General features: G+C 40.8%; 1 protein-coding gene across 1 annotated transcript in view; it reads right to left on the bottom strand.

Moving 5' to 3' along the window:
• Nucleotides 1-518: 518 nt before the first annotated feature.
• cdh13 (cadherin 13, H-cadherin (heart)) overlaps nucleotides 519-26,803 on the bottom strand; it is a 1,028,759-nt gene continuing 1,002,474 nt past the window's right edge. The window contains exons 12-14 of the mRNA XM_078544562.1: nucleotides 20,607-20,840; nucleotides 14,994-15,209; nucleotides 519-3,317 (exon numbers count right to left, since the gene is read on the bottom strand). Of these exons, the coding sequence (XP_078400688.1) occupies nucleotides 3,310-3,317; nucleotides 14,994-15,209; nucleotides 20,607-20,840 (458 nt within the window). The 3' untranslated portion in view covers nucleotides 519-3,309. The remainder of the gene's footprint in view (nucleotides 3,318-14,993; nucleotides 15,210-20,606; nucleotides 20,841-26,803) is intronic.

Raw genomic sequence — 26,803 nt, 5'->3', positions numbered from 1 at the left:
AATGCCCACTTAAGGGCCTCATCCCGGCGCCATTAGTATGAACTTATTAAGCCCTGCAGGTGGCGTGACAAGCAATCCTGTGTGGGGTTGCTTGCAGGCTCTGGGAGGTGACGGGAGGGTCCCTTGTTCAAAGGTATTCAGTGCCTGACCGAGTGACCTGGCATTGGGAAAGCGGGGCCTGCAGAGAGCCACCCCCACCCCCCCCAAAAGCACCTCCAACCCTTTCTCCATGAAGTTGGCAAAGTTCAATCAATAAACTTGCAGGTCAGACAGATGCTACCAGTAATGGATAGCCCCATTTTCAACAAAATAAAAAAAATCACAAATAAATGAGTTCTTAACTGTGTACTTGCTACTCCAAGTATCTAAGGTTAAAATGTCTGAGACAACCCCTATGGAGGTTCATTTATTAATTTTACATTTTCTGAGATACCTGAATTTAATAATTTATTGTTGTCCCTTTGAGTTCCCAAATGACACTGTCAGATTACATGATTTTTTTTTTTACTATAGATAGATTTCAATCTTGTACCATGTAGGAAAGAGTTAGAAATGTACCATTTCTGTTTTGCTCTCAGGTATGTGGAGTTTAGTAGCAATTTAACACACTGCAGGGTAGCTTTCGGCTGTGTTTGACAGCGTGAAATGGGTGATGGTGAGTCAGCGGTCCCTGTTCTATCTTTCCTCATTTTTATTTCCACTGACAGGAATGGAAATAAAAGTCAGGAGAGCTGTAAAACAGGCTGCCATTTCAGATTGTTATGCAAAGTCAAAATTGTCTTTTTAACTACTTGTACCACAAGGACAGAATCCAAGAGCTAACCTGAGCTCCACTGGGTGATTACAAGTAGCGGAAATTCCAGATTTAAATTTAACAAATGAAGAGGAATTTTATGCTGTGCATTTAACCAGCTACAAATTAAACTAATCTCATTTTATTAGTGACCTTGATAGCTGTCTATGACAAGCATCTTTCAATACTGTTCCTTAGACCACAATGAAACTCTGACCTTGAAAGGCTGAAGGTGATGCCTTGGTTTACTTGTTCAATCTAATGTTTGATATTGTTTAATTTGCTAACAGGTACTGTGTCTCAAAACCGGCAACCTTGGCACCGAGGCCATGCCAGATTTCAGATCCTCCTGGATTCGGAGCTGGGCAGTTTGGGCCATGGGCGGTTCAGGTCAAGCCGGGGTCAGGTGGGGTCAAGGGTCACTCAGAACGCAGGAATAGACTGGTGTGCAAGCAGCAAAGGGGTTAACTAGTCAGTTTGGTGCCACATCGCACCAATGCAGCGCCTAGACATATTGTCCAAGTTACTTTTTTAAAATTTTCCTCAATTAAAATTGGTGCATGGCACATTCTAAAAATGTCCAGTTTTCAGCCAACTCTGGTTTTTGGACAGTCAGATTTAAGACACTGTACTGTAATTATCCTAAAGATTGGGAGTCTCAGTTCATTCCTGTAGAACACCATGGAATATAAAATAGCATAAATTTGGGGTATTTGTTGTAAGGAGGTCTCAAAAAATTTTGAAGGAATTTGATAGTCTTCATCTCCCAAAAACCTTTGAAATGTAGAGCAATTATAACAAAAGCAGGCATCCATATACACTCCATTTCTAAAAAGAAAATGTAAAATAAGGCTTCTTTCAGCCTAAAATGATAAATAATTTACCTTTAGTGTAGTCGCAAATATCTCTTGGAGAGGCTAAATCTTGACATAAAAATGTGGCATAAGGGAAAGAAAAGAAAGCCACAAACATCTAAGAAATTTATCTATAACTTACCATGAATCTAAAATCCCTTCGTTTCTTTGGACCATGCAATTTAAAAAGGGCTTTACCAGCAGCAGATTTTTTTGTTTAAGTTCACTAGAGAATTGCATTACAGCTATATATCTTTCACTTGAGATGTGGTTATTGTGCAAACCTGTGGTTAAGAAAAGCTGGTAAACATTTTGCAGGCCTATGAGTTGAGTTTTGCTGGACAGTATGCATAATAATGATGTGAACGTAACAGGATCTTAAAAGGTAACATCATTAAAACACAGACAGGGAAAGCACATGGGAGACCATTGGGAAAGTTGCAGTGAATTGCAGACTTCCAAAATGTTGATTGCAAAAAAACCTGCAACATCGAGACTAACGGCCAATGGTCCTCTAAGAGAGCCCCTGCAGTCCCTCCACCAGTGCTCATGGGATGGCAAATCGAGGAAATAGGCAAATGCATGTAATTTTCCTCATCAAACATTGAATGTAAGAAAGAGTTCATTGTCATTACTTAGACTGTAAAGCTACAAGATATTTTAACGTGAGAATTTCTTGCATTGTGGCTTCCATCTGGAATATATCACAAACCTCATAGTGATGCAGAACCAAGCCTGTTTAAGATAGCACTGAGCCAAATACTCTTAGTTTGTAGCAAAAAATCCAAATCACAAATTAGCATGCAACATTGCAACGGTTTTGACAAAATTGCCCACATTTCTTTTCCCAGCAGACCTATATTTACGATATCTGGATATGTAGCTGTTGTTTGTCTGGAGTTATTCTAGAATAAAGCATATTGTCCTTTACTCACCCATCACTTGGCACTTACTATCATTGATCTGAAGCTGTGCAAACTTCTTTTTTGATTAAACGTGGCTAGTGATGGCAGAGGCTCATAATCTTAACACAATATGTGGTACCATCCTGTATGTGGCAGTATAGAGGTTACTGAATCTAATTCTGCCTAAAAATACTGCTTGAAAAGAAAAGAAAAGGGAAACAAAAGCATGTACAGCAATATTTACCACTTACGCACAATCTATGTTTAACTTCCTTGACACACAGAGAGAACAATTTGTCTTAAAACTTCCTTGACACACACACAATTTGCCTTACAAGAACCAACAGCATGTCTTACTTAGCTTCCAAATAGTGTCTCCTGTAGAAAATGTTTTGCTTTGACAAAATATCCTTCCTTTCAATGCCATTACAATTAAAATATTGTGCAGCAGAGCATTGGGTTAATTGAGTATTCTGTCCTCAAGTCCTCTGCATAGATGTTCAGTCTAACTTCAAAGAAAAGCAATGTAACACTTGCTCATAGAGGTGGAACCCATTAGTGGAAGCTAGTAAGGTCAGAGGCTGTCGCTGACCGTAGCACAGTTTGATAGACTAGTGAAGGTACAAATTAAAGCGTGCTTGGAGCAAGGAGGTCTAGAACTTGAGCAACTGTAAATCCTGTAAACTCTTCGGATTTGGCTTTATTTTTCCTCTTGTTGCCACAGCAACTCAGTAGGCAGCACCAACATCAGCACTTGTTACAGGCCTGGGAAATAAGAAAAGTTGTTGATTATACTGATGCATAATAGCATGCAACTGAAAAACAAATACACACTCCCACCAGACTGTTCATTCACTGTGTGAATTACGCTTCGTAACATCTTACTAGGGTTGAAGTTGATTTTAACTGAAGGATACCCTATTCAATTGATAAGCAGATTATAGAGTTTGAATACAATCTGGTCATTTATTGCAAGCGGAATGGAGTATAAAAGTAGGGAAGTGTTGCTACAGCTGTACAGGGCCTTACAGAGACGGCAGTACTCTGGAGTACTGTGCACAGTTTTGTTCTCCTTACTTAAGGAGGGTTATAATTGAAGAAGTTCAGAGAAGGTTCACTCAGCTATTTCCTGGGGTGAAGGGGTTGAGAAGATTGGCCGATACTCATTGGAGTTTAGAAGAATGAGAGATGATCTTATTGAAACATTTAAGATTCTGAGGGGACTTGACAGGGTGGATGCTGAGAGGATGTTTCCCCTTGTCGGGGAGTCTAGAACTAAGGGGCATAGTTTATAAATAAGAGATCTCCCATTTAAAATGGAGATGAGGAGGAATTCTTCTCTCTCAGAGGATTGTTAGGCTTTGGAACTCTCTTCCCCAGAGAGCAGTGGAGGCTGGGTCATTGAATATATTCAAGGTTTGGTTAGATAGTTTTTTGATTGACAAGGGAGTCAAGGGTTATGGGGACAGAGGGGTGGGGGTGGGGATGGAGGTTGGGGGTAGGCAGGAAAGTGGAGTTTAGGCCACAATCAGATCAGCCATGATATTATTGAATGGCAGAGCAGGCTCAAAGGGGCAATGGCCTCTCCTGCTCCTATTTCTTATGATCTGCTGCCTATCATGGTTCTTAAATTATAAAGGAACAACAGAACATTTGCCAAATAAATGTGGGCAGAAGTGGAAAGGGGTGCCACAGTGCACTGTTGAACATCTTAATCTGAAGATGAAAACTACAAAGCAAAAATGGTGTGAATGGTAAAGCGACTTAAGTCCAGCTATACTAACTTAACAACGTTACAGATAATTCTAAGTTATATTCCATGTATTGAGGATAACAACATATTTATATAGTACCTTTAATGTAATAACAACAACTTACATTTATATTGCACCTTTAATATACTGAAACATCCCAAGTGTCATGCCCAGCACAGGCATGTCCTACTATGAACTTTCAGTCAATACATTATGATCCTGAACCAGACCCCAACATTTTTGGTACGATCAAGTTAGGGATCAGTAACATTTTGTTTAAAGTAGACAAAGTTTGTGATCCCAGGTACTTACTAAGAGAATAAAGCCACAAGCTTCCACATTATTGAACAAACAAAATTAACTTTAGTATACAGGGTTAGAAAAGTAAAACAATTTACAATATCTAACTTATACTCCAACATTCAGAATTAACATGTGAATGTAGTCAAACTGTAGTCAAATACACCACACTGCACAACTAATGATTGATGCAACCAAGTCATATCCCACAGATTTCTAATCAACCCACCCAGATGTCAGTGAACACTGTGAGTCAATCAATCTCAGTGAAACTCGGTCTTCCTCACGAAGGTTCCAAACTCTTCACTTCCGAAGATCTAGTCTCTGAATTCCCTCAAGAGCCACTCTGACTTGCCCTGCCTCAACGATTCCTCACCTCCTAGGGTTTTAGTCTTGTCTCCTGAGACTATGTTCCCCAGGATTCCCAAGTCTGCACTCCAACCTCTACTTACTGGCGTAATTTCAGCTCTTTGCGAGACAGCAAGCTTAATTGAGCTGGCATTCCCCTTGGGTTCCTCCGAGCTCCGGTCTCCTGGCTGTACCCAGCCAAAAATGGCTGCCAGGGCTTTTCCTGAGCCCTAACCCTTTCAGCACAGAGTCAGAGACCTTCTTCCATCTTCTCAGCTCTCTTGGACTTCTCCAAGCCCTAACTGCCTGAAGTCTGCTAACAGCAACACATATCCTGCCTGGAACCTTTTCTGCTCCTGGTAAATACCCAGTCACGTGGACTTTCTTGAGTTCCAACTCGCGGTTACACTGAGCTATCAATGGCTCCAGAGGCTTCTTATAAGCCCAAACTTGCTCAGCAGCATGGAATCAGCAAACGGCTCCTGGGGATTCAACTGCACGGAGCTACCAAACGGCTCATGGGGCTGCAATGCGCCCCCGACCCAGTTCGTTAGAGCTAACAGCAGCACTTGAGCTGCATGAAGTTTCTTTCCCTGCTCCTGACTCTAACGAAATAAAGCTGACTGACTAAAATTTATTGACCCTTAAACTGCTCTTCACTGACCTTTGAACTGATCTTACTGACATGTCAAAACACTTCAAGAGGGCTCCACCCTTGTTACTAGGCAGGATCAAATATAATGCCCTGAATGTTACAATCACCACAGTTGCTAAATTACAAAGTACACAGATACGAAAAAAATTGATTTCAGACAACTTTTAAAATTTGGACACACACAAGCTGTGCTGCTGCAATTCATGTGACTTTTTTGCATTTGGACTACACACTGTATCAAGTCTCCATTGAATACTTAACCAAATATGGGCATGGGTGAGGGTACCTCACCGCCATCTGGGGAATTCACACATCGCATTATTTAAGGCTGGGCCAACACCTAAAGACTATGGAATTCCCAGACTGCAAATCTCCATATCCCATACTAAACAAAAATAAAGATTGAAATTCAATGGCCACTATCAACTTCCCATTGTATCACAATGGCCTCCCCCTTCCAAACCAGACTGGATGGGCCTCAGAAATGTTAACCTAGCGGTCATGTGATTAAAACTGGTTATGGAACTCTACCCTTATTACCCCATGACCTACCAGGTCCATCAGTACCGTCGCTCATCAGCCAGTCTGAGAACCATACTCTGAGACGAGCTATGAATCATCAAGCAGCCAAAGTATTTAACCTGTCCCTGTTTCAAAGTTCACGTGAGAACCAACCTCCTAGATATTTGACTACAAGAAACCTCACAATCTGCTGTGAATCTTTCACTTTGCTCTCACCTCAACTTCAAATCATCAAATCCAATCAAGAAACCAAATGGAAGACTGAAAATCGTAAATCAGAGACTGAGCTAACTGTAATCTGTAAAAGTGGCATTATCTTTATCTACATCCAATCTTTGTGTGTGTTTGAGTGAGACTGAGTGTGAGATGTTGCATTAATTCTGGATAAGTGTGAGAGGATAAATAACTCTCTTTATTTTTAAACTCACAAAAGCTTGCTGCTAAATTATTTAATTGGAATACAGACTCCAAGGGTAAGAAAAGACACACCTCTTTCCATAACGGAACATACTGATTATGGGAAGTAAGTGTGCACATATATTCTCTCTGCGATACAAGGCGGCATTATAAAACAAAGTGACCTAGTCACGTAAGGCAAAATTAGGTCCTGTGACCAAAACTTAGTCAAAGAGGTAGGTTTTAAGGAGTGTGTTAAAGAAGGAGGGCAAGGAAGAGAGGCAGAGAGGTATTGAGAGGGTATTCCAGATCTTGGGGCCGAGGCAACTGAAGACACAACCACCAAAGATAGAGCAATTATAATTGGGAATTCACAAGAAGTCAGAATTAGCGGGATAGATACCTCCGAGGGATGTGGGAGAAAATTACAGAGATAGGGAGGGGGGAAAGCCATGGAGGGATTTGAAAACAAGGCATTGTTTGACCGGGAGCCAAGAGGATTCACTCGACTGATTCCTGGGATAAGGGAAGTTATCTTATGAGGACAGGTTGAGTCTATACCAATTGGAGTTTAGCAGAATGAGAGTTGATCTTATTGAAACGCATAAGATTCGGAAGGGGCTTGACAGGGTGGATGCTGAGAGAATGTTTCCCCTTATGGGGGAGTATAGAATTAGGGGGCACGGTTTAAAAATTAGGGATCTCCCATTTAAGACTGAGATGAGGTGAAATTTTTTCTCTCAGAAGGTCATTAGTGTGTGGAATTCTCTACCCCAGAGAGCAGTGGAGGCAGCGTCAGTCATTGAATATATGCAAGGCTGAGTTAGAAAGATTTTTGATCGATAAGGGAGTCAAGGGTTAAAGGGGGGGGGGCAGACAGGAAAAGTGGAGTTGAGGTCACAATCAGATCAGCCATGATCCTGTCCGAATAGCAGAGCAGGCACGAGGGGCCAAATGGTCTACTTCTGCTCCTAATTCGTGCGTTCTAGGTCAGTGAGCACAGGGGTGATAAGGAACATGGCTTGCTGCGAGTTAAGACGTGCTGGGCGGTAGAGTTCTCGATGACCTCAAGTTTACACCTCAAAACAAAGTGCTTCTCAACACCCGTCTGCCTCTCTTCCTTGCCCTCCTTCTTTAAGACACTCCTTAAAACCTACCACTTATATAACAAGTTTTGACACCAAGTCCCATAAGGTGATATTAGGGCGGATAGTAAAAACCTCGGTCCAAGTGGCTGGTTTTAAGGAGTGTATTAAAGGAGGAAAATAGGTAGAGAGCCAGAGGGGTTCAGGGAGGGGATTCCACACCTACTTAATTACTTTCACTTAAAAAAATGCATACTGATGTCGTGTAATGTTTAAAACCATATGCTACATTTCAACATTAAGTCATTTTAAAGGTTAAAATTAATTATTATTTTCTCAGAAAAATAAAGACCTCGGACCCTAGGGTATAACAGCAAAATATCTGTAAAGCGTGCACAAATTAACTTTCAAGTCATAGTTTAATTTTTAGGTGGCATGGTGGTGCAGCGATTAGTGCTGCTGCCTCACAGCTCCAGGGACCTGGGTTCGATCCTGACCTCGGGTGTCTGTCTGCATGGAGTTTGCACGTTCTTCCAGTGTCTGGGTGGGTTTCCTCTGGGTGCTCTGATTTCCTCCCATCCCTCCAAAGGCATGTTGGTTAGGTAGATTAGCTGTGGTAAATTGGCCCTCAGTGTGTGTGAGCGTGTGCCCTATGATGGACTGGCGTCCTGTCCTGGGTGTACCCCGCCTTGCGCCCATTGCCTGTCGGGATAGGCTCCGACTCCCCATGACCCTGAATTGGATGAAGTGGTTCTGAAAGAGTGCGTGAGTTTAATTTTCAGTTTTAAAGTTGTGTAGAGAATCTCATCAACATGTATGGACGATAGATAAAATCTTAATGCATTTACGATAATTTTAAAAGGTACCTGCAAGTAAAATAAATCAATAAAATCAAACTTCTATAAGGGAGGTGCTATATGAGTATTGAAACGTATCAGATATAAACATTACATCAATAAATAGAGGTCAAATCTGTCATATTTGCTAATCTTTTCCTCGGTTTTGGCAAAATGAATGCTTGAAAAAGATCTTTCATGTGTTGATTTTGTGCTGATATCTGCTTACGCAGCAGACACTACAAATATCTAAAGTGCTTTGGGCAGGAATGAGAATGAAAAAACCATCCAAGGTTCCTGCTTGTGAATACAATCCAATAATCATCGCAGGAAAGTGGCCAATGGGACACCTCTGATCGAAAAGGGGGAAAGAGATAAACCAGCTAACTGTAGACCAGTCATCCTGACATCAGTGGGTAACTTGTAGACACCGTAATAAAGAATAAAATTAATATGGATTTAAAAAGAAATGGCTTCATTAAGGATAACCAGAATAGATCTGTAAAAGAGAGTTAATGGCTAGTGAATTTATTTGAGCTCTTTGGTGATATAATGGAGTGTACCAATGAACAGTGTAAAGTTGATGCTATGTATGAGAACATTTAAAAAGCATTCGTTCATGTAAGAAGATAGGAACAGTATGGGCCATTCGGTCCCTTGAGCCTGTGCTGCCATTTCATTAGGTTGAATGCTGCATAAGAGGCATGTTGATAAAATTAAGGCACATGTTATGAAAGTGAATATGGAAGCATGGGTATCAACTTAGTTGAAGGACCAATGACTGTTGGATAACTGAGTTTGGTCAACATGCAGCCTAACCAACTACTTTGAAGGGAATCAGGGTGGACATGTAATTTCCTGACCTCAGCCATAAATATGAAGTTAAAAAAAAAATTCTGTCATGTGTTCTTGTAGGAGTTGAGATTCAATGGTGTTATATATTACATGTTCACTACAATATTACAGACACACTGGTGTACAAATATATTATTGTAGACACAAAGGACAACCATTTCTATTGGGGTTTCTTGATTTCCCACTGTAACTTCTTGAAAAGTTCAGCACAAACTATGTGAATGAAGGATTGAATTTTACATGTCTAGCTTGAGACCAACACCAGTACAAACTACTTAACTGACTGTGCACCAGGGAGGTGTAAGTGCTTCTCCTAACTCCCACACAGCGCCAAAGACCATGGGCTGGATTTTAGGTCCCTGCTGGGCATGTTTTCAGTGGAGGGGAGCACACAAAACATGACAGGTGGCTAACCCAAATTGGCTGGCAGCTCTCAAGGGTGGACTTCCCCCGACTGAGGGGTAGAGGTCTGACCCTCAGCTTGCTAAGGCCACCTAGAGCACGTTATTGCTGAGGGGTGGCCTTTCTTGAAGTTTGCCCTCCCCCCAATAAAATCCAGCCCCATAAGTGACCTCCATTTTGAACCCTCTCCTTTCCCTCCCAATTGCTGACCTCCTTTCCCAATCAGTGCCTCCTCCATCTTTTGATTGTTGCCCCCGTCCCACTTAGGAGGTTTGTTGAGGTTTGCTGTTGGCGAAGCAACAGCCTGAAATTGAAATTTTCCTTGCTGGCGTCTAACTGGGGATAATCAGCAGGTGGCTGAAGCTTGCTGAACTTGTAAGTGTGGCCTGAGGCCCAATATACACAGGGACCGTTCCTGCTAGCCGATTCAAGCTGTCAGACCATCCTAAGACGCTTTCTTAAAACTATCTCTGTAAAAGAGCTAAAACATCAAGACTGTAAAAGTCCCCTTATTCTATGCAATGTTTACATTGGTCAGTAGAGATACAATATGATTGTGCTGCAGACAGTGTCATGCCAGTTATCATGGATTAGTATACCCATAATGGACTTCTCAACTGCATCACTACGATAACTCACTTAATACCATTTCCAACTCATTAATATGACACGTGCATTTCCTCCACAGTGCAGTGTAGGTAGCTACAAATGTCACGGTTATCTTCTGGGCAAAATTTCGAATGTGTTATTGCCATCAATCCAATAAATGCTAGAGAGACAAACAGAGTGACACGGAGGGTGAGGGCAGTGATTTGCATTTCAAAGGTATTACCAGGTGGAGAAAAAACCTGTCACTTGAGGAATTACTGATACACTCCCTATCAGTTTTACCCAACCTTGCCTTTTTCCACTTTTGTTTTTATCAGTACTTTATGTCCCTTTGGTGAACCTTTAATGTATTTTAATGCCAACAAATCCTTGGTGGTGTGTGCTTGGAATTAACCTTATCCGTGCTTTCAAAAATGATTTCCATTTACCTACAGAGACCAATAATTCCTGTTATTATCCTTAGAGGGGAGACAGTGGTGTAGTGATAATGTCACTAGACTGGTAGTCCAGAGGCCCAGGCTAATGGTCTGGGTACATGGGTTCAAACCCCACCCTGGCAGCTGGTGGAATTTAAATTCAACTAATAAAGTTGGAATTGAAAGCTACTCTCAGCAATGGTGGCCATGGAACCATCATTGACTGTCTTAAAACCCATTTTGTTCACTAATGTCCTTTAGGGCAGGAAATTTGCCATCCTTACGTGGTCTGGCCTACATATGACTTCAGACCCATAGCAACGTGGTTGACTTTTTAACTGTCCTCTGGATTAGTTTAGTAATCCACTCAGTTCAAAGGCCATTAGGGGTGGGCAACAAATACTGGCCTTGCCAATAACGCTCACATCCCATGAAAGAATAAAAAAATTATTGTCTTATACTTACTATGAGTCATGATCTGTCTCCAGCTTAGTATTTTCTGGATTTTATTTGAAAATCCTGTGAAGGAATCTGTGTCTTTAAATTTAATTTGTATTTTTTGAGGCAGACCCCAACTAAAACAGAAACGGAACTGAAACAGGAAGGGAAACAGAACAGGTAAAGATAGAAAGGAAACTGGCCCTCCCCAGTATCTAAGAAAACAAAACTAAAAACAAACAGATGTGGAAACCAAACCTTCTGGGCAAATTGATCCTGGTTGAAAGGTACATTTTTTTAATTCACTCATGGGGTGTGGGTGTCGCCAGCTAGGCCAGAATTTATTGTCCATCCCTAATTAGCCTTGAGAACTGAGTGCCTTTCAGAGAGTATTTAAGAGTCAACAACATTGCTGTGGGTCTGGAGTCACAAGCAGGCCAGACCAGGTAAGGATGGCAGATTTCCTTCCCTAAAGGACATTAGTGAGCCAGGTGGGTTTTTACAACAATCAGCAATGGTTTCATGGCCATAATCCAGATTTTTATTGAATTCAAATTTCACCATCTGCCATGGTGAAATTCAAACCTGGATCCCCAGAGCATTATCCTGGATTTCTGGTCCAGTGACAACACCACTACGCCACCACCTCCCCCTAACATAAGGACACAGATCAGTCCAAGCTGAGCAGTAGCAGTTGCAGAGTCCTAGAAGTAGAGGAGCAGAAATTCTTTGTGAGGAAGATAGAGTTTGAAAGATTTTTGTGACTGAATGTGATCACCACTGAGTAGACTGCTCAGCCAATTCATAAGATCTGTCTTAGTTGTATCTGCTATTTAAAGTGAAATCTATAGTTTATATTCAACCAAAGTTTGCTTTTTAATTCATATTTAACTCATGTTAATTCTGGATGTTATAGTATAAGCTAGTATTCAGTGTTTGCTTTGTTGTTTCTTGTATAGTTAATTTTTTTTCTGTTTTAAACCCTGGAATCTGGTGGCTTTATTCCTTTAGTAAATAACTGGGATTTCCAATTTCATCTATATTTTAAAAAATTTACTAGTCTCTACCAAGATTGAACCAAAAGTGGGGGCTCTTTCGGGGATTTCGAATCCACAGATGGATACTGTGCTAGAACTTGCTAAGGTTAAGGCTAACAATATTTTACAGTGAAATTTATTATACTTATTGAAAAGCAGGATGGATTTGCCAATCGCTACAACATTTCTCGAGAGGGAAGATTTATCCTTGAATGATTTGCAACAATTAGCCGAGGTTCAGCCCAGATCATTAGCAGAAAAATTTACGTTAGAGTTAAAAGCAGGGGCTAAAATGCAGAAATATTTGAGGCAGTAGCACTGAGTGCTATTGGAGTAATCTCATTTGTGACTGAAAGAAGAAAAGCTTGACCAGGTAGAACACATCTTGAGTTGGCTAGAATTCAGTTGCGGATGTAGCAACTTGAAATCGAAAAAGAGAAATGCGAAGGCTTGAACTTGAGCTCCAGAGAGGGAAGTTAGCAAGGGAGGAAGGAGATAAGAAAGAGAGCTTTGCAGAGAGAGAAAAAAAAAATCATACATCATGAACAGGCTATGTAAAGGCTTAGATTAAGGGATGAAAGAGAGGCTAATAGTTCAAATAAGGAATCACATTCCACTCCAAGCTTTAATTTAACAAAGGATCTTTGTATAGTGCCTAAATGCATTGAATGCAGACTTGAGGGATATTTTATCTCATTTGAAAAAGTGGCTACAAAGCTAGGGTGATCAAAGGACACGTGGACTCTTATTTTGCAGAGTGTTTTGGCGGAGAAAGCAATGGATATTTATCCTAGTCTTTCAGAAGAACAGTCTCAGGCTATGAGACAATTAAAACTGTGGTATTTGATGCTTATGAGCTTATCTCCAATTTTAGAATTTACCAGGGAGAAAGCAACATTGTTTGGCAGGTGGTTTCGATCAAGGACATTAGAGCAGATTTTTGAGAATGTGAGGGAGGTAATAATAATGGAAGAATTTTGAAACAGAATCCCAGTAGCCATCAGGTCACACCTGGAAGACAGCAAGATTTCTAAATTATGGGAAATGGTGGTTCTGGCAGATGGTTATGTCACATAGGCAGCTAGGGAGCAGTAGATCTCTGTTTGTAAACTTACAGAGAAACTGGAAGAACTGAAAAAATTCTAGCTTTATGTAGAAGGCAGAAGTTGTTCCAGTCAATATAAGTGATAGTAGAGTGAGTAAAAGTGATGTAAAGTATATTTTTCATTGCTGTAAGACAGGGCATGTAAAAGAAAGTTATTGGAAGCTCTATCTACTAAGATCGTAACAATCTGTAAGGGAAAGGTCCAATGATCTCAAACTAGAAGTAGCTTTAATGTGCATTTATCCTGCAGGGACATTGTCGTTGCATTAAAATTCTGGAGTTGAGTCTCAATCATGCTCTTGGGGAGAGTGATGCAAATATCCTGGAGGAAGCAATCGCACCTTGCTTGTGTCTAAGAGTGTCTCCTTCAGAATAGTCATACCTCTGTACGGAGCATAACTGTGTAACTCTGGGATGGCGTGACTATTGGAGGGGAAGGTGTTGGTGGCCAAATGGAGGGGTAGGAACAGAGGTGGCGGACATGTAACTTCCTGACATTGGCCATAAATAAAAACTAACAAAAAAATGTCTGTCATGTTTTCTTGTGGGGATTTGAGAGTCAATGATGTCATGTGGTTAGAATAGACAATATTACAGGCTCAACACAGTATTACAGCCAAACTGGCATACAATACAAACACATTATTGTAGACACAAAGGACAAGAATTTATATCGGGTTCTCTTGATTTCCCACTGTAACTCCATCAAACGTTTGGCACAAACAGCGTGAATGGAGGAATTTGGCATCTTTTGCAACAACTCCAAGGCTTCAGTTATCATCTCCCATTGCAGAACACTCAGGAAAGATGCAGGTGTGGGTTTTCACAAAATTAATGGCTATAAAAGTTTGATTGTTATTAACCATAACTGCTTACAAACAGAAAATGTTTCCCCTTTTGCAAGTGGGCAAGTCTCAGAAAGATGACATATTAGACATATAATACAGCCTGAATCAAGAACTTTCTATTGGAATATAAGCAGATGAAGAATGTCATTCATACTGTACTTCTCTGTTCACTTTTTAACAGAGGCATCAGTTTGTTTAAAATAAATATGCTGGCAACTCTATCAGATAGAGGACCATAAGATAAAGCATTCATTATATATCGCAAGCAGCAATTTGAAAGCTAGGATGCTCTATCTTTGTAGAGATTTGAATTACATACTGAAAATTCATAGATAAATATATGCTTTGTTGTACGCTTTACACTTATATATGCCTAATTTATGAAATTTCACAATTACACATGCATATTAAAATCTAATAACTATCATAATTTGGCTGACATATCACTGAAAAAGGCTTCTACAAAGATAACAGCTATAACGTTAAAACAAATTTAGGTGGAACATAAACAGGAGATGGCCATTCAGCTCCTTGAGCCAGTTTCATCATTCAGTGTGATACTGGCTGGACTGTATCCTAACTCCATCCACCTGTCTTTTCTCCATATTTATTTCTACCCCTGTTTAGCAAAATTCTATCAGTTTCTGGTTTTAAATTATTAATTGAGCTACAGGGAATGTCTCTGGAATTCTTAGCCTGTGATACATTATAAATGATCAGAGTATAGGACTGACTGATAAACAAATCCAAAATGCAACCTAAATAAGTGGAAGCCAAAATAAATGATGCCATTTCACAGACAGCACCGTGAGAACAAAACTATAGGTAAACTCACAGAACAATGTGATGATAGAGACCAGGAGGAGCGTGATGCTGATGTGGAGAGAGTTGGCTGTGCTGCAGTCCATTTTGTTCTTCTTGCAGGAGCAGATTTGTACTAGAACATCTGTACTGTTGGTCAGTGGGGGATTTCCCCCATCTGTCACTACAATTGGCAAAATGTAGTTTGCTCTTTTCAGCGTATGCAGGAGTCTGAGCTGAGCATGGGTGCCTAAAAGAGCAAAAAAAGGTGAACTTTGTTCCTATTATAGAACTGTAGCTTTTCTTTTATCATCAAGGCAAGAGCTATCAATGCCAGTACATGGAACACTTTATTATTGCATATGTTTAACGTGTGATAGAGGCAATTATGCATTTTACCCTATCGCCGCCCCATCACTCGCCCAGCAGCACTACCTGGCACTCAGCACTTACACCTAACACCCAGAAATTCCACCGCACCCACACACTTACCAATCCGGCAAGCCACACACCCACTTCTTTTCTGCTTCCACATACCTCCAGTTATTCAGCTATGGCAGACACATCATCCAAACACATTGCTACACATTCACTAACATTCTTCCCTCTCCCTTACAGGGCAAGTTAACACACAATAGAAGGGGTAGTGTAGAAACAGTTGAGCACAAGGGCACCTATATCTCTAAGGCTTATGGAAGAGATGGTTCTCAGCATCATGGGGCTGGCTGTGACAGAGGCCATGCCACCTGGCACCATTGAGAACATTGGGAGAGAAGAGAGTTAGGGCAGTGTACCTATCCCCGAACTCCTCAAAGTTTGCCAGTGGGTGTCAAAAGTGAAAAATTCTCAAGGATAGATTTGGATGGACTCACAGCTCATAATAGTGGTATTACATGATTACTTCATACGAGTCTTTACTCGTGAAGATGATGCTCAACTATCAGTAATACCTTATATCATTGACAACAAAATAGAAAATAGTAAAATAGACAAAGGTATCATCTTAAGATAGAATAGGGATTCTCAAAATAGATCAGGCTGCTAATATCCAAACAAGGGTCCTTAAAATAAATGGGTTTTGTGCTTTGTGAACTCCTTGCCTATATCTTAAACAGCTTGTTACTGTCTGGATTGGAAGAATGCTCATATTGTTTGATTTTTTTGGAAGAGTGACAAGGCAGCATAATAGGCCAATTAGTTTCACCAGTTATAGGTAAGATGTTTAAAAGTGATCCTGAGGTACTTTATATGATTGCCTAGATGGAGAAGGCATCATCAAGATAATTGAACATGACTTCTGATCTATTCATAGCTTTTTATCATATTTTCAGTATTTAATTTTGTCTTGCTTCCCTTAGTGGAGCCCTTCCACTTTCCAGCTTGGGAAAATTGCTGCTGATTGGTTATCAATTGGCAATATAGTCAACTCCAAATAAACACACACTTGAGACCTTATGGGTCTTCTCCACAGTTATCCAAGCTGGCCATCTATAGGTCCAGAATGGATGTGGCCTATGAGGGTGGTTGCTCAGGCTGCCTGCCTCTCTTATGAGGTATTGTCCACAGCTGGATGGCTCTGGAGAAGGGATGCACAGTATGCGACCAGTGCATTTGGCAGAGACTGGAATGCTTAGTCATTATCAGTAAGAGGAATATTATCTAAATTTGTCAGTCTCCTTTGCTTCTTAGCTTTTTATTAGTGTGTCCCCTGAAAGAGAGGGACATTTGTGCTTGTTTTTTGTTTAATAAGAGCGTACAACATAAGAAGTAGGAACTGGATACTAGATCATATGACCCCGCAAACCTGCTTTGTCATTCAATACAAAACTGGCTGATCTTCAACCGCAACTCTGCTTTCCCGCCCACATGTCCCTCGATTCCCTGACAAGCCAAAAATCTGTCTTTTGGCCTGAGGCAAGACACTCCCCAAAGAGGGCAATGGAGTGGCAACTCACCATTAATCATGGGCCAGAATTTTTCCCTCGTCGGGCAGGCTTGGGGGGTGGGGTGGGGGGTGGGGAGCGGTTGGGAAGCTGGCCACCGCCCGTGATCGGCTCCGCACCGCTATTTCACGAGGGCGGGGCAATTAAGGCCCGCCCTGTGTAGTTTGCGAGCGGCAGCGCTGAGCGCTACCTGTGCGGGCGGGGGGAGGAGGGAGAGTGGGCCTGGTGTGCAGGTCGCGCAGGCGCACCAAAGAGCGCTTCAAACTCCAAGGCACAGAGCTGCCTCAGGGAGATTAAAGCACTTTTAAAAAAACACTAACAAAGACAGTAAAAATTTAAAAGACATGTCCCCTCATGTGACTCTGTCATATGAGCTGGGACACATTTTCAAATCAAAAATAAAGTTTTTATTTAATGTTTATTTGCTTTAGGAAATCTAATTCCGCTCGTGGATGAGCGTTCCTAATAAATGTAAAGGCCGCTTGGCCTTTGCACCTGCCCGCCAGCCGTAAGGTTGGACGGGCAGCGTAGAATTGAATTTAATAAGCTTGTTAATGGCCTTAATAGGTCTTTTAATTATCGGCGCACGCCCATCGAACGAAATATCGCTCGAGGCGCAATGATGTTGGGATGCACGCCCAGCGTCATCGCGCGTCATTTCACGGTTGGGCATGTCGGGCGCATGCCCAGCATAATATTTTGGCCATGGAATAAGTCAGCCTCGCTTGGTGCATGTCACTTATTTAACTAAAAGTGCTATACTAATTTCTCACTTGTAGGAAACCTAATTTGATGAGCGACCTTAATTCTGGCGAGCCGGCCATTTAATGAGCATGCATCATGTCCGCCTATTCATGTTTCCCACTCCTGGCTAATGAAAATCCGACATTACTGGAGGCAGCTGCTGTTTTATATGGGCAGCTGCCTCTGTGAAATGCACATGTGCACATCACAACCTGGGCTCATTCCTGCCCTGTGAAATTAGTCAGTGCCATATTCGGGGGCGGGACTTCTGGACTTTGGCCCCTTCAGCTATTTTTGCAATGATAGAGAGACTCTCCATCATTGTGAAAATCCAGGCCACTGTCTCCTTATTGGTTTGTTTAGAATGGGCATTCTTGAATCTAGGACAATCCTGAATAAGGCAAAAAAACTTAACGTACTAAACTACTTCGCATTTACTTTCTGATTCAAGCACAGCATGTTTAATTATTCATTTTTTTACTACTCAGCGCTAAACAATAACATAAGCTACTGAAATTTGTCTAGAAACATCAATATTATTTTAGAATTCTCAATAATTTTGTAGATGGTTTTCTGTTCAGTTTTTGACATTTTTTATTTGGGTTATGTTGTAAATTATTTTAAATTTACTCTTTTTCCAAGAACTCCAATCAAGTACAAAATTAATTTTGGTGTGCCATTTCTTTGGCAAACTAGTCACCAATTATCAGGATTTGGCTTTATTTTGACAATTGCCCTCTGAAAATCCGTATCTGAAATAATGGCCCTGATATTTACCAAACCGTGCATTCGGAGTGGTGTGGAGAAGGTATGGATGGGAAAGCTGGAAACTTGGGCTCCCCCACCCCACCCCACCCCCCCCACCCCAAACACCCTGCAGCATTTATTTCTCCAGGTTTCCCAGCCAAATGTCAACCTGATTGACAGATTGGCGTAGCGCAGTTGATGGGCGAATGTGGTGGGGAGGTGGGGGTGGGGAGGGGGGGGGGGCGGTGGGGTGCGGGTTATGGGATGAGACCATGGGAGGACACTGCTGGGGTGTGAGCTCAGACAGATTGTGGGTGCAAATCGATGATTGGGGTTAGGCGCGAAGAGGTTGGTGAGAGAACGTGGAGTTATGAGGATTGGAGAGATCACCTTTTGGTGGGGGAGATGAGTAATGAAGTCATGGAGTAGTGCAGTCTCACATCAATTGTTTGGTTAGACCACACCTGGAGTACTGTGTGCAGTTTTGGTCCCTTTACCCCATAAAGGATGTTATTGCCATAGAGGGAGTACAACAAAGGTTCACCAGACTTGTTCCAGGGATGGTGGGGCTGTCTTATGAAGAGAGATTAAGCAAACTAGGCCTGTATTCTCTAGAGTTTCGAAGAATGAGAGGTGATCCCATTGAAACCTACAAAATGCATAAAAGGATAGACAGGATAGATGCAGGTAAGATGTTTCCCCCGATCGTGGAGTCTAGAACCAGGGGACACAATTTCACAATAAGGGGGAAGCCACCTAGGACCAAGATGAGGAGAAATTTCTTTACTCAGAGGGTTGTGAATCTTTGGAATTCCCTACCCCAGAGGGCCATGGAAGCTCAGTCATTGAGTATGTTTAAGGTAGAGACTGATAGATTTCTGATTAACAATAATATAAAGGGTTATGGGGATAGTGTGGGTAAAAGGCATTGATTGTTTGATCAGCCATGAATGTATTGAATGGCGGAGCAGGCTCGATGGGCTGAATGGCCTTCTCATTTTCCTATGTTCCTATTTGCAGGGTAGCTAGCTCGGCCATAAAGGAAACATTCAAGCCCATAAACAGTATTGAAAAGGATCCGGCCATTCTTGCCTCCATTTATCTGCCAGGTTTCCTGGACCTCAAAACCTAGCCGATATTAGGCAAAAAATAGAAAGCCTGTTAAAATGGAGGCATGCCGCCATTTCAAAGGCTTTCAGTGACCGGCCTGCCTCCTGTGAGCAGATTTGTCACCCGTTCTCCCTCCATCAAAGCCAGCAGTGGACGGGGTCAAGGCAGGTTAGGCTCAGGGCTTGAAAGTTAAAAGTTTTTAAACTCCCCACCTGAGCTGGACCCATCGTTTCTGGGGATTAAATTTACCCCCAGAATTCCACAACTGGATGTTTTACAGAGATTGTCAGAAAAACATCAGGTGAGCAGTGAGTTGGTACACTGCATCTGACCAATGGCCCAGGTAAGAGTACACTTCATGCTGTATTCACTGGGCAGAAAAGAAAAACAATCTCCATCCCCCATAACCATGCCACATCACGTGAACAAATGCTGCCTTCAGCACAGTTTGGAAAATCTCTTCATGCTTGAGGACAGAAAAACAGAAGTATCCCTTGTCACCACTACAACGATGATGAATGGTTTATGCAAGTCATATATGTAGTTTAACAACAAGTTTTGTATCCTTATGCTAGGTTTGCTCATCTTTGGCCTAACAAGTACAGGTCAGCAGTGCTTGATCAAATCGAGAGTGGATGAGGGTAGCCAGGCTATTGATTGCTTCCATCTTTGTGGTGAGCTGCCTGGTCTCTGGCTCCACATGAAATTGTCAGAAAAATAGGAAAGTGTGTCAAACATTGCAAGCACCAACCTACATCCTATTAATCGGAACTGCACATCAGAGGATTGGAACATCACACTGTTGTAAAAGGCCTTTAAGGGATAGCAGCGTGACATCACTGGAAGGGAAGTATGTCTCGTGACCCAGTCTTAGTTTCACTTTTGTTCTGAGTAGAGCACACTCTGCTGCTGATCTCTTCAAGCTTTCAACCTATGTATAAATATTCCCTTGTGCCGAGTCTAAATAAATGAACCCACAACATGTTTACCCGATCCCTTATGAGTGATTGGTGCCTTTATATCATTCTAACCATACAACACACTCCACCATACTGACAGATTCCTCAACAACATGTTCAGAAATCAAAACAAAAGTCTCTTACTGTTTACTTGAGTGACCTTCCAGGTTTTTTCAATTCCAAGTTGCTTTCCCAGCTGAAATTTGAATGGATCTGCATTAGGGTGGAGATCTTTGTCTGTTGCCCCCAGGATAGCTACGTTGAGATCTTTCGAATCCTCACAGAACTTTGCTACGGTTGGAAAAACTGAGGGCGGGTTGTCATTCACATCCAGCATCGTGATGATCAAGGTACCGGTGCCAGTGGCAGCAGGAACACCTAAGGGATAGAGCACAAGTGTTTGCCAGTTATACTGTAACACAGAAGTCTTCTGAATGTGTATAAATAGGATCCTCTAATGAAAAAAATGATTGATATTCAGTGCCGTCATTCAGCTAGTCTGATCTTTTTTGGTTTAAGTCTGAAAATGGGCCACTCAAGTTTCCAGGTCTTTAGCAGACTAACCTTGAAGGGATAATTGGAGTCCACCACAAAAAAGTTAAATATTTACTTTTAAAATCAACCCATTTGTGGAATCTGGAGTTGGGGGTAGAGGGTTTCAGGTTATATGCGGGTGGAATTCAGGAATGCTCATCCCAGCTCCACATCACTTATATAGGCTGTTGTTGGGTCCAGTTAGTCCCTTCACATTCTCCTTTTCCTTCTCAGAGTTTACCTGAGGGTTATTGCTAGTGCAGAAAGATGGCTCAAATTAGTCATTTTCAAACCTATAAGCTGTCTTGGGATGTCCAACTGGTATCCACAGCTCATTGGAAGCATGTTGATGGGGTCCAGGGCTTAATCTGTGATAAGCTTTGAGCCCTTTGATTCTGGGACCTGCTCCCAGGCTCAAAAATGGGCCTAATCCATACTCTCTTAAGCATGTGCTGATAAAGAAGCCTATGCATTTGTAACTGAAGCGGCAAATGTATAGCATTATTTGTAATATGTGTTGTCTGTTTTCTCCTTTTTTGCAACTTTACTTATTTTATTTATTAATTGCACCTTTTTAAAAAAAAGACAAAATTCTGGTTACAAAAGTTGGGCACCTCAAATGCTGTCATTAATCAGTTCTTATGATCAAATTAGGAACTGTTGAGCCACTGTACCTTCACATTGCATTCTGCATTGAAGTAAAGTAGTTTGGGAGTACTTCAATGAGACAATGACCAACATAGTTCAAAGGTCAGTACCCAATCTGCTGCTGAAGTGCAAAGGTCAGCAGTGTCGGGTCCCTTCCAAGATGCTATTTTATACTACTTGGAGATTATACTGATGGCAGCATAACTATAGTCCAGTGAGAAACCAAATTTAATTGTGTCGAGATGGTTCCATTGGAAGTCCTGGAACTTAGCATGATTCCAATGTTAGGACAAAGCAGAGATTTCTCTGACCACTAAACTGGTGTTGAAAAAAATCACAGAGAGATGCACTGTCTCTTTTAAATAATATTTGTTGAGGGATAAATGTTGATCAGGATGCTGGGAAAACTCTCTTCTCTGTTCTTCTACGAGTAGCATCTTGTACCTCATTTTTAAAATATTTATTGTTGTTTTCAAATTCCTGCATTGCCTTCCCCCCTCCCTCTCACCTCGCCCAGCCCGACAACTCTCCCAAATCTCAGTGCTCTTCCAATTATGGCCTCTAGTGCATCTTGGACTTTAGTCACTCTACATCGATGTCCATGTCTTCAGCTCCTTTGCCCCCAAGCTCAGTAATTCTTTCCTGAAACCTACCTCTCTCCTTCCTCCTTTTAGATGCTCCTTAAAACCCACATTTCTGAATAAGTTTTTCACCTGCCCTAAAAGCTCCTGCCGTGTATATATGTCAAATTTGGCCTGATAATGTTCCTTTGAAGCCTTGGGACATTGTACCATGTGAAAGGTGCTTTATAAGTTGTTTTTGTTTACCTGAGATGACAACATTTAACATTTGATTCAAAGAATGGCAGTTCCATCAGTGTAGCACTCCCTTAGCACTGCACTGAGATATCAGCCTAGATTGTGTTAAAGGCTCTGGAGTGGAATTTGAACCAGCAACCTGCTGACTCAGACAAGAGTGCAATCACTAATTCAAGGGTTAACATTTGTGTTTTAACAGTTGAAATGCTTTAAGAATGTTATTAACATTATTTAAATTAATAGCACTTTTATTTGTTCTTGGAATGTGGACAAGACTGGTAAGGCATGATTGACCTTCCCAAGGTTAAGCCCTGACTAAGACTCAATCACATAATGTGAGGTTAGAATCATATGTATGCCAGACAAGATAGGGAAAGCAGGTTTCCTTCCCCAAAGAACATTCATAAGCCACATGGGATTTTACATGCTAGCCCACACACTGCCAGATTTATTGAATTCATCTACACAAGCTGTCATGGCCTCAAAGGGTTGCTAATCCAGTGCTATAACTTTTTGGCTACTGTTCCCACAGTAATCAATATCAACATTCAAACCCTGTGTTTAAATTTAGTGTAGGGTGTGAATTATAGGGTACTTTCTACAATATCTTCCCCCAGTGCAAATATGGGAGTGCAAAGTAGCTTCAATTCTTTAAAAGATACTTTCTTAGACTGGCTCCTTGCTGAGAACATGGTCTATGGAAATTATTTCTTTTTCTTTAGTAACCAGGAACAATTTAAAGGAGCGCTATATAATGAGTATTTTTTTTAAAGTTCAATATCCATTTAATTAAAAATCTTCATCCTTCATAGAATAGTCTATTTTTTAAACAGTGGAGAAACAAGTCATCCTTTGTCTTGCCAAACATACATCGTTATTCAAATCCATTCGGTACAAGGCAGGAACGTTCAATTTTCAATTATCAATATCATACTTTGTTAAAAAAAAAGCAAATAATGTGGAAACATTCTGAACAGTTCCCCAGACACAGGTACTGATTTTGGCAAGATTATTTATTTCTCATTCAATTGTCCATTTGCACCACATAATAATATTAGGGAAATTAACTTCTCTGTTTTGGAAAGTCTAATTTTTCTGATCTTTGCATGTCCTGAAGGTGCTGGATTCAACCTTGAAGGATGGCAAAGTGTGAACATTTTGGGATTAGGTCTCATAAAAGAAAAACGTCAATCATCACAGTATGTTCCGTTTATCGTGGCCAGAGAGACAGCTGTGACAACATTCTGTGTGGCAAGGTTATTCAGTGTCAGTTTAATGCACTGAGTGGTAATCAGCTTCATTGTCGGGCACGAAGGCAAAGCTCTGAGTTAGGATACTGAGAGTTATGTTGGAAATTGACCAGGATACTTGCTTAAAGGCGTGACATTAATATTCCCTTAATTTCATTCAAATTAAGAATATATTTTTCATGTATTAGTTCATGTGGTCAGCTAGTGCAACTTGAATTAAACATTTTGTACAAATCTGATGAGTGTCCAATTTGCATAAATGTACAGATTGATACAGTACAACTCCAGTATACCAATGACATCACCACAATGTTATGTAACATCATCATATATTCAGAATAAAACTCTTCCAGCAAATTGAATTCTGCACCTAAGAAAATGCAATTAAGTATCAATAAAAGGCATGTTTGTTCTCAGCTTCTGCTTCAATCTTTCATCCGCTTTAGAATGACTATCAATTGCAAAACACTGCAAGTTACCTTACACTCATGCCTTATAGATTTAAACTGCTTTACGATAAGAACAAGTAACTGTATTTTAAATTCAATGGTCTTCTCCTAACATTTTCCACATTTCCCTTAATAAATGAACAAAAACAAGTGGAATATTTTAAAGTATCAAGCTCCAAATAAAGGTTTCTGTATGAAGACTACGCCCTCCAAAAACATATTTATTCTAAAGGCTGAAACAGTTCAATTTTATCTAAAACACGCATTATAATTAAATTCATGTGAAGGCAAGACATCCTTCAAATCAAAGCAAGTCTATTGGTAGTAATAGATATTAAATAAACCAGGATATGAGAAGCAGATAGGTTAATGTACAATTACTCTATTCATTCTAGCATACAGTTTATGGAATAACTATAGATGCAGTCAGACATTCTGGACACATAGTAAGGACAGTAATTATGTTTTACCATGTAAGAAAATAGTTGCATTGGAGTTCATCAGATCATTTGAGATTGATATGAATTCTAATTTTTAAAGCTATATCAGCACACCCACATTACATTCACTGTAATTGAAAATAAGGTTAACGTACAAGATCACAGTCTCACATAACTTCCTTGGTCATCTAAGATTACACAGCTCTCCAATCTTCTCAGCACAATAGTTTGTTGATCAAAGCACTATGCAAATAGATTGTGATGATTCTAAATCAAGCCTTGAACATATTAATTTGATTTGGTCAGATCTAATATCGCTGTTCAACAGTATTAACATACCAAAAAGTAGGCTCCTGTATTTAATAAGAGAATCAGCAATATTTAACATTACGTTGTGAGATTGTAGCAAATGAATGCTTAACACATTCAGCTGAAATTCCCTACTCTGAAATTTAACCCATTTAAAATAACTATAATATAAATGAATTGAAATAATGAGCACATGAACATATTTATATGAAAATACTCATCTTGAACTGTGATGTAACAGTAGAATGACAAATCGTAGAATATTTAGAACATAATTAAGAAACTAGCTGCTTGATCAGTCTCTGATTCCAAGAAACGATTTTCAGGACCGAATAGTCAGTGTCTGCTGTATTTATTGTACTTTGAAGCAGTAATGGTTCTGCTCTTTGCATAAGCAATCACAGCCAGAGTTATTATGCCAATATTTGTTCCGTTACTATGATATTGATGCATTATATTTATTCTTGTCAGGAAGCAGCCACCTGTTTGTAATGCAGTAGAGAAGAGTTTGGATTATCGCGCTGTAAAACTGGCTCAGTCATTATTTTGACTGGAATGCAATTGGGTTTGAGAAAAAAAATACAGTATGTGATTCCATTCAGATTTTACTTACTATTCACAATGCCACATTTAATTTAATTTATATTTTCATGGTTGGTACATAGTAGAAAGATCTGGGCATATTTATATCAACTCCAAATAAGATTCAGCAGCAAATATCTTGATCATAATGTGATAAATTGAAAACTTACATGTTTAAACACTATTAATCAATAGCCATCACTGTTGTTAATTAAAGATGGCACTGAGAAATCATAAGGAAATAGCTTTGAACTAGCAATCTTACTCAGACAGGCTTGAAGGATGACTGATGTGGAAAGCAGAACAAATGTCACATTGGTGGGGTTAGGATGATCTTCTGAGGCTGGGTAGAATAAACACTATTGAAGCTGGGTAGAGAAACATTGCCTGTGTTGGCCAGGTTGTACCTGACCTTGAACATGCTACCAACACTGTTGAGGTAAATTGCAAGTGTGCTACAACAACAACTTGCATTTATATAGCACATTTCACTTAGCAAAACGTCCTAAGGCACTTCACCTGAGCGTTATCGGTAAAAGTTTGGCACTGAGCTACATTAAGGCTGATTTTAGGATAGGCAAACTAAAGTTTGGTCAAAGAGGTAGGTTTTAAGGTGAGAGAGAGAGAGAGAGAGAGAATGCAACAGAGAGGCTGAGGAGGGGGCCAGAGCCTAGGGCCTGAGCAGCTGAAGGCATGGCTGCCAAGGGTAGAACAATTAAAACTGGAGAGTGTGCAATATGCCAGAATTAGAGGAATATTGAGTTTTGGGTGGGTGGGGGGGGGAGCTGCAGGAGGTTACAGAGGGGGCAAGGCCATGGAGGGATTTTAAAACAAGGGTAAGAGTTTTAAGATTGAGATGGGCCAGATTTTCCCTCTGAGGCCGAAATCAGACTCTAAAGTGCCCACTCGCAACGGGGTTGGAAAGGGACGGGACTGCTGCACGTGGGTTTATGATCCACTTCCTTTCCTACACCGATCAATACAGCCAGTGACATGAATGGGGCAGGGCCTCTGCTTGCGGGACCCGCACGCCTCCATTTCTGCCTGCCCAACGGGTTTAAACTTTACTCAGTATGTTTTCTGCTGAGTCCAATATGTTGTACCTAACATGACATGGACATGTTAACCTCTGAGTCAGTTTCTCCAGTGTACATTTCTGTTGAACAAGGCTATGTACCAGTAGAGTAGGCTCAATGAATTGCCATTCATGTGAAGGAATCAAAGTCAGGCTCTGGCTGCTAAATAAACAGTATCCAAGTGCCCAGCCATCTGGAATTATAACAAATGAGCTCCATCTCAATCCCAACTGCT

This window comes from Cetorhinus maximus, chromosome 6 (assembly GCF_964194155.1).
Source record: "Cetorhinus maximus chromosome 6, sCetMax3.hap1.1, whole genome shotgun sequence".
In the NCBI taxonomy this organism is placed as follows: Eukaryota; Metazoa; Chordata; class Chondrichthyes; order Lamniformes; family Cetorhinidae; genus Cetorhinus; species Cetorhinus maximus.
This window is presented reverse-complemented; position numbering and strand designations above follow the sequence as displayed.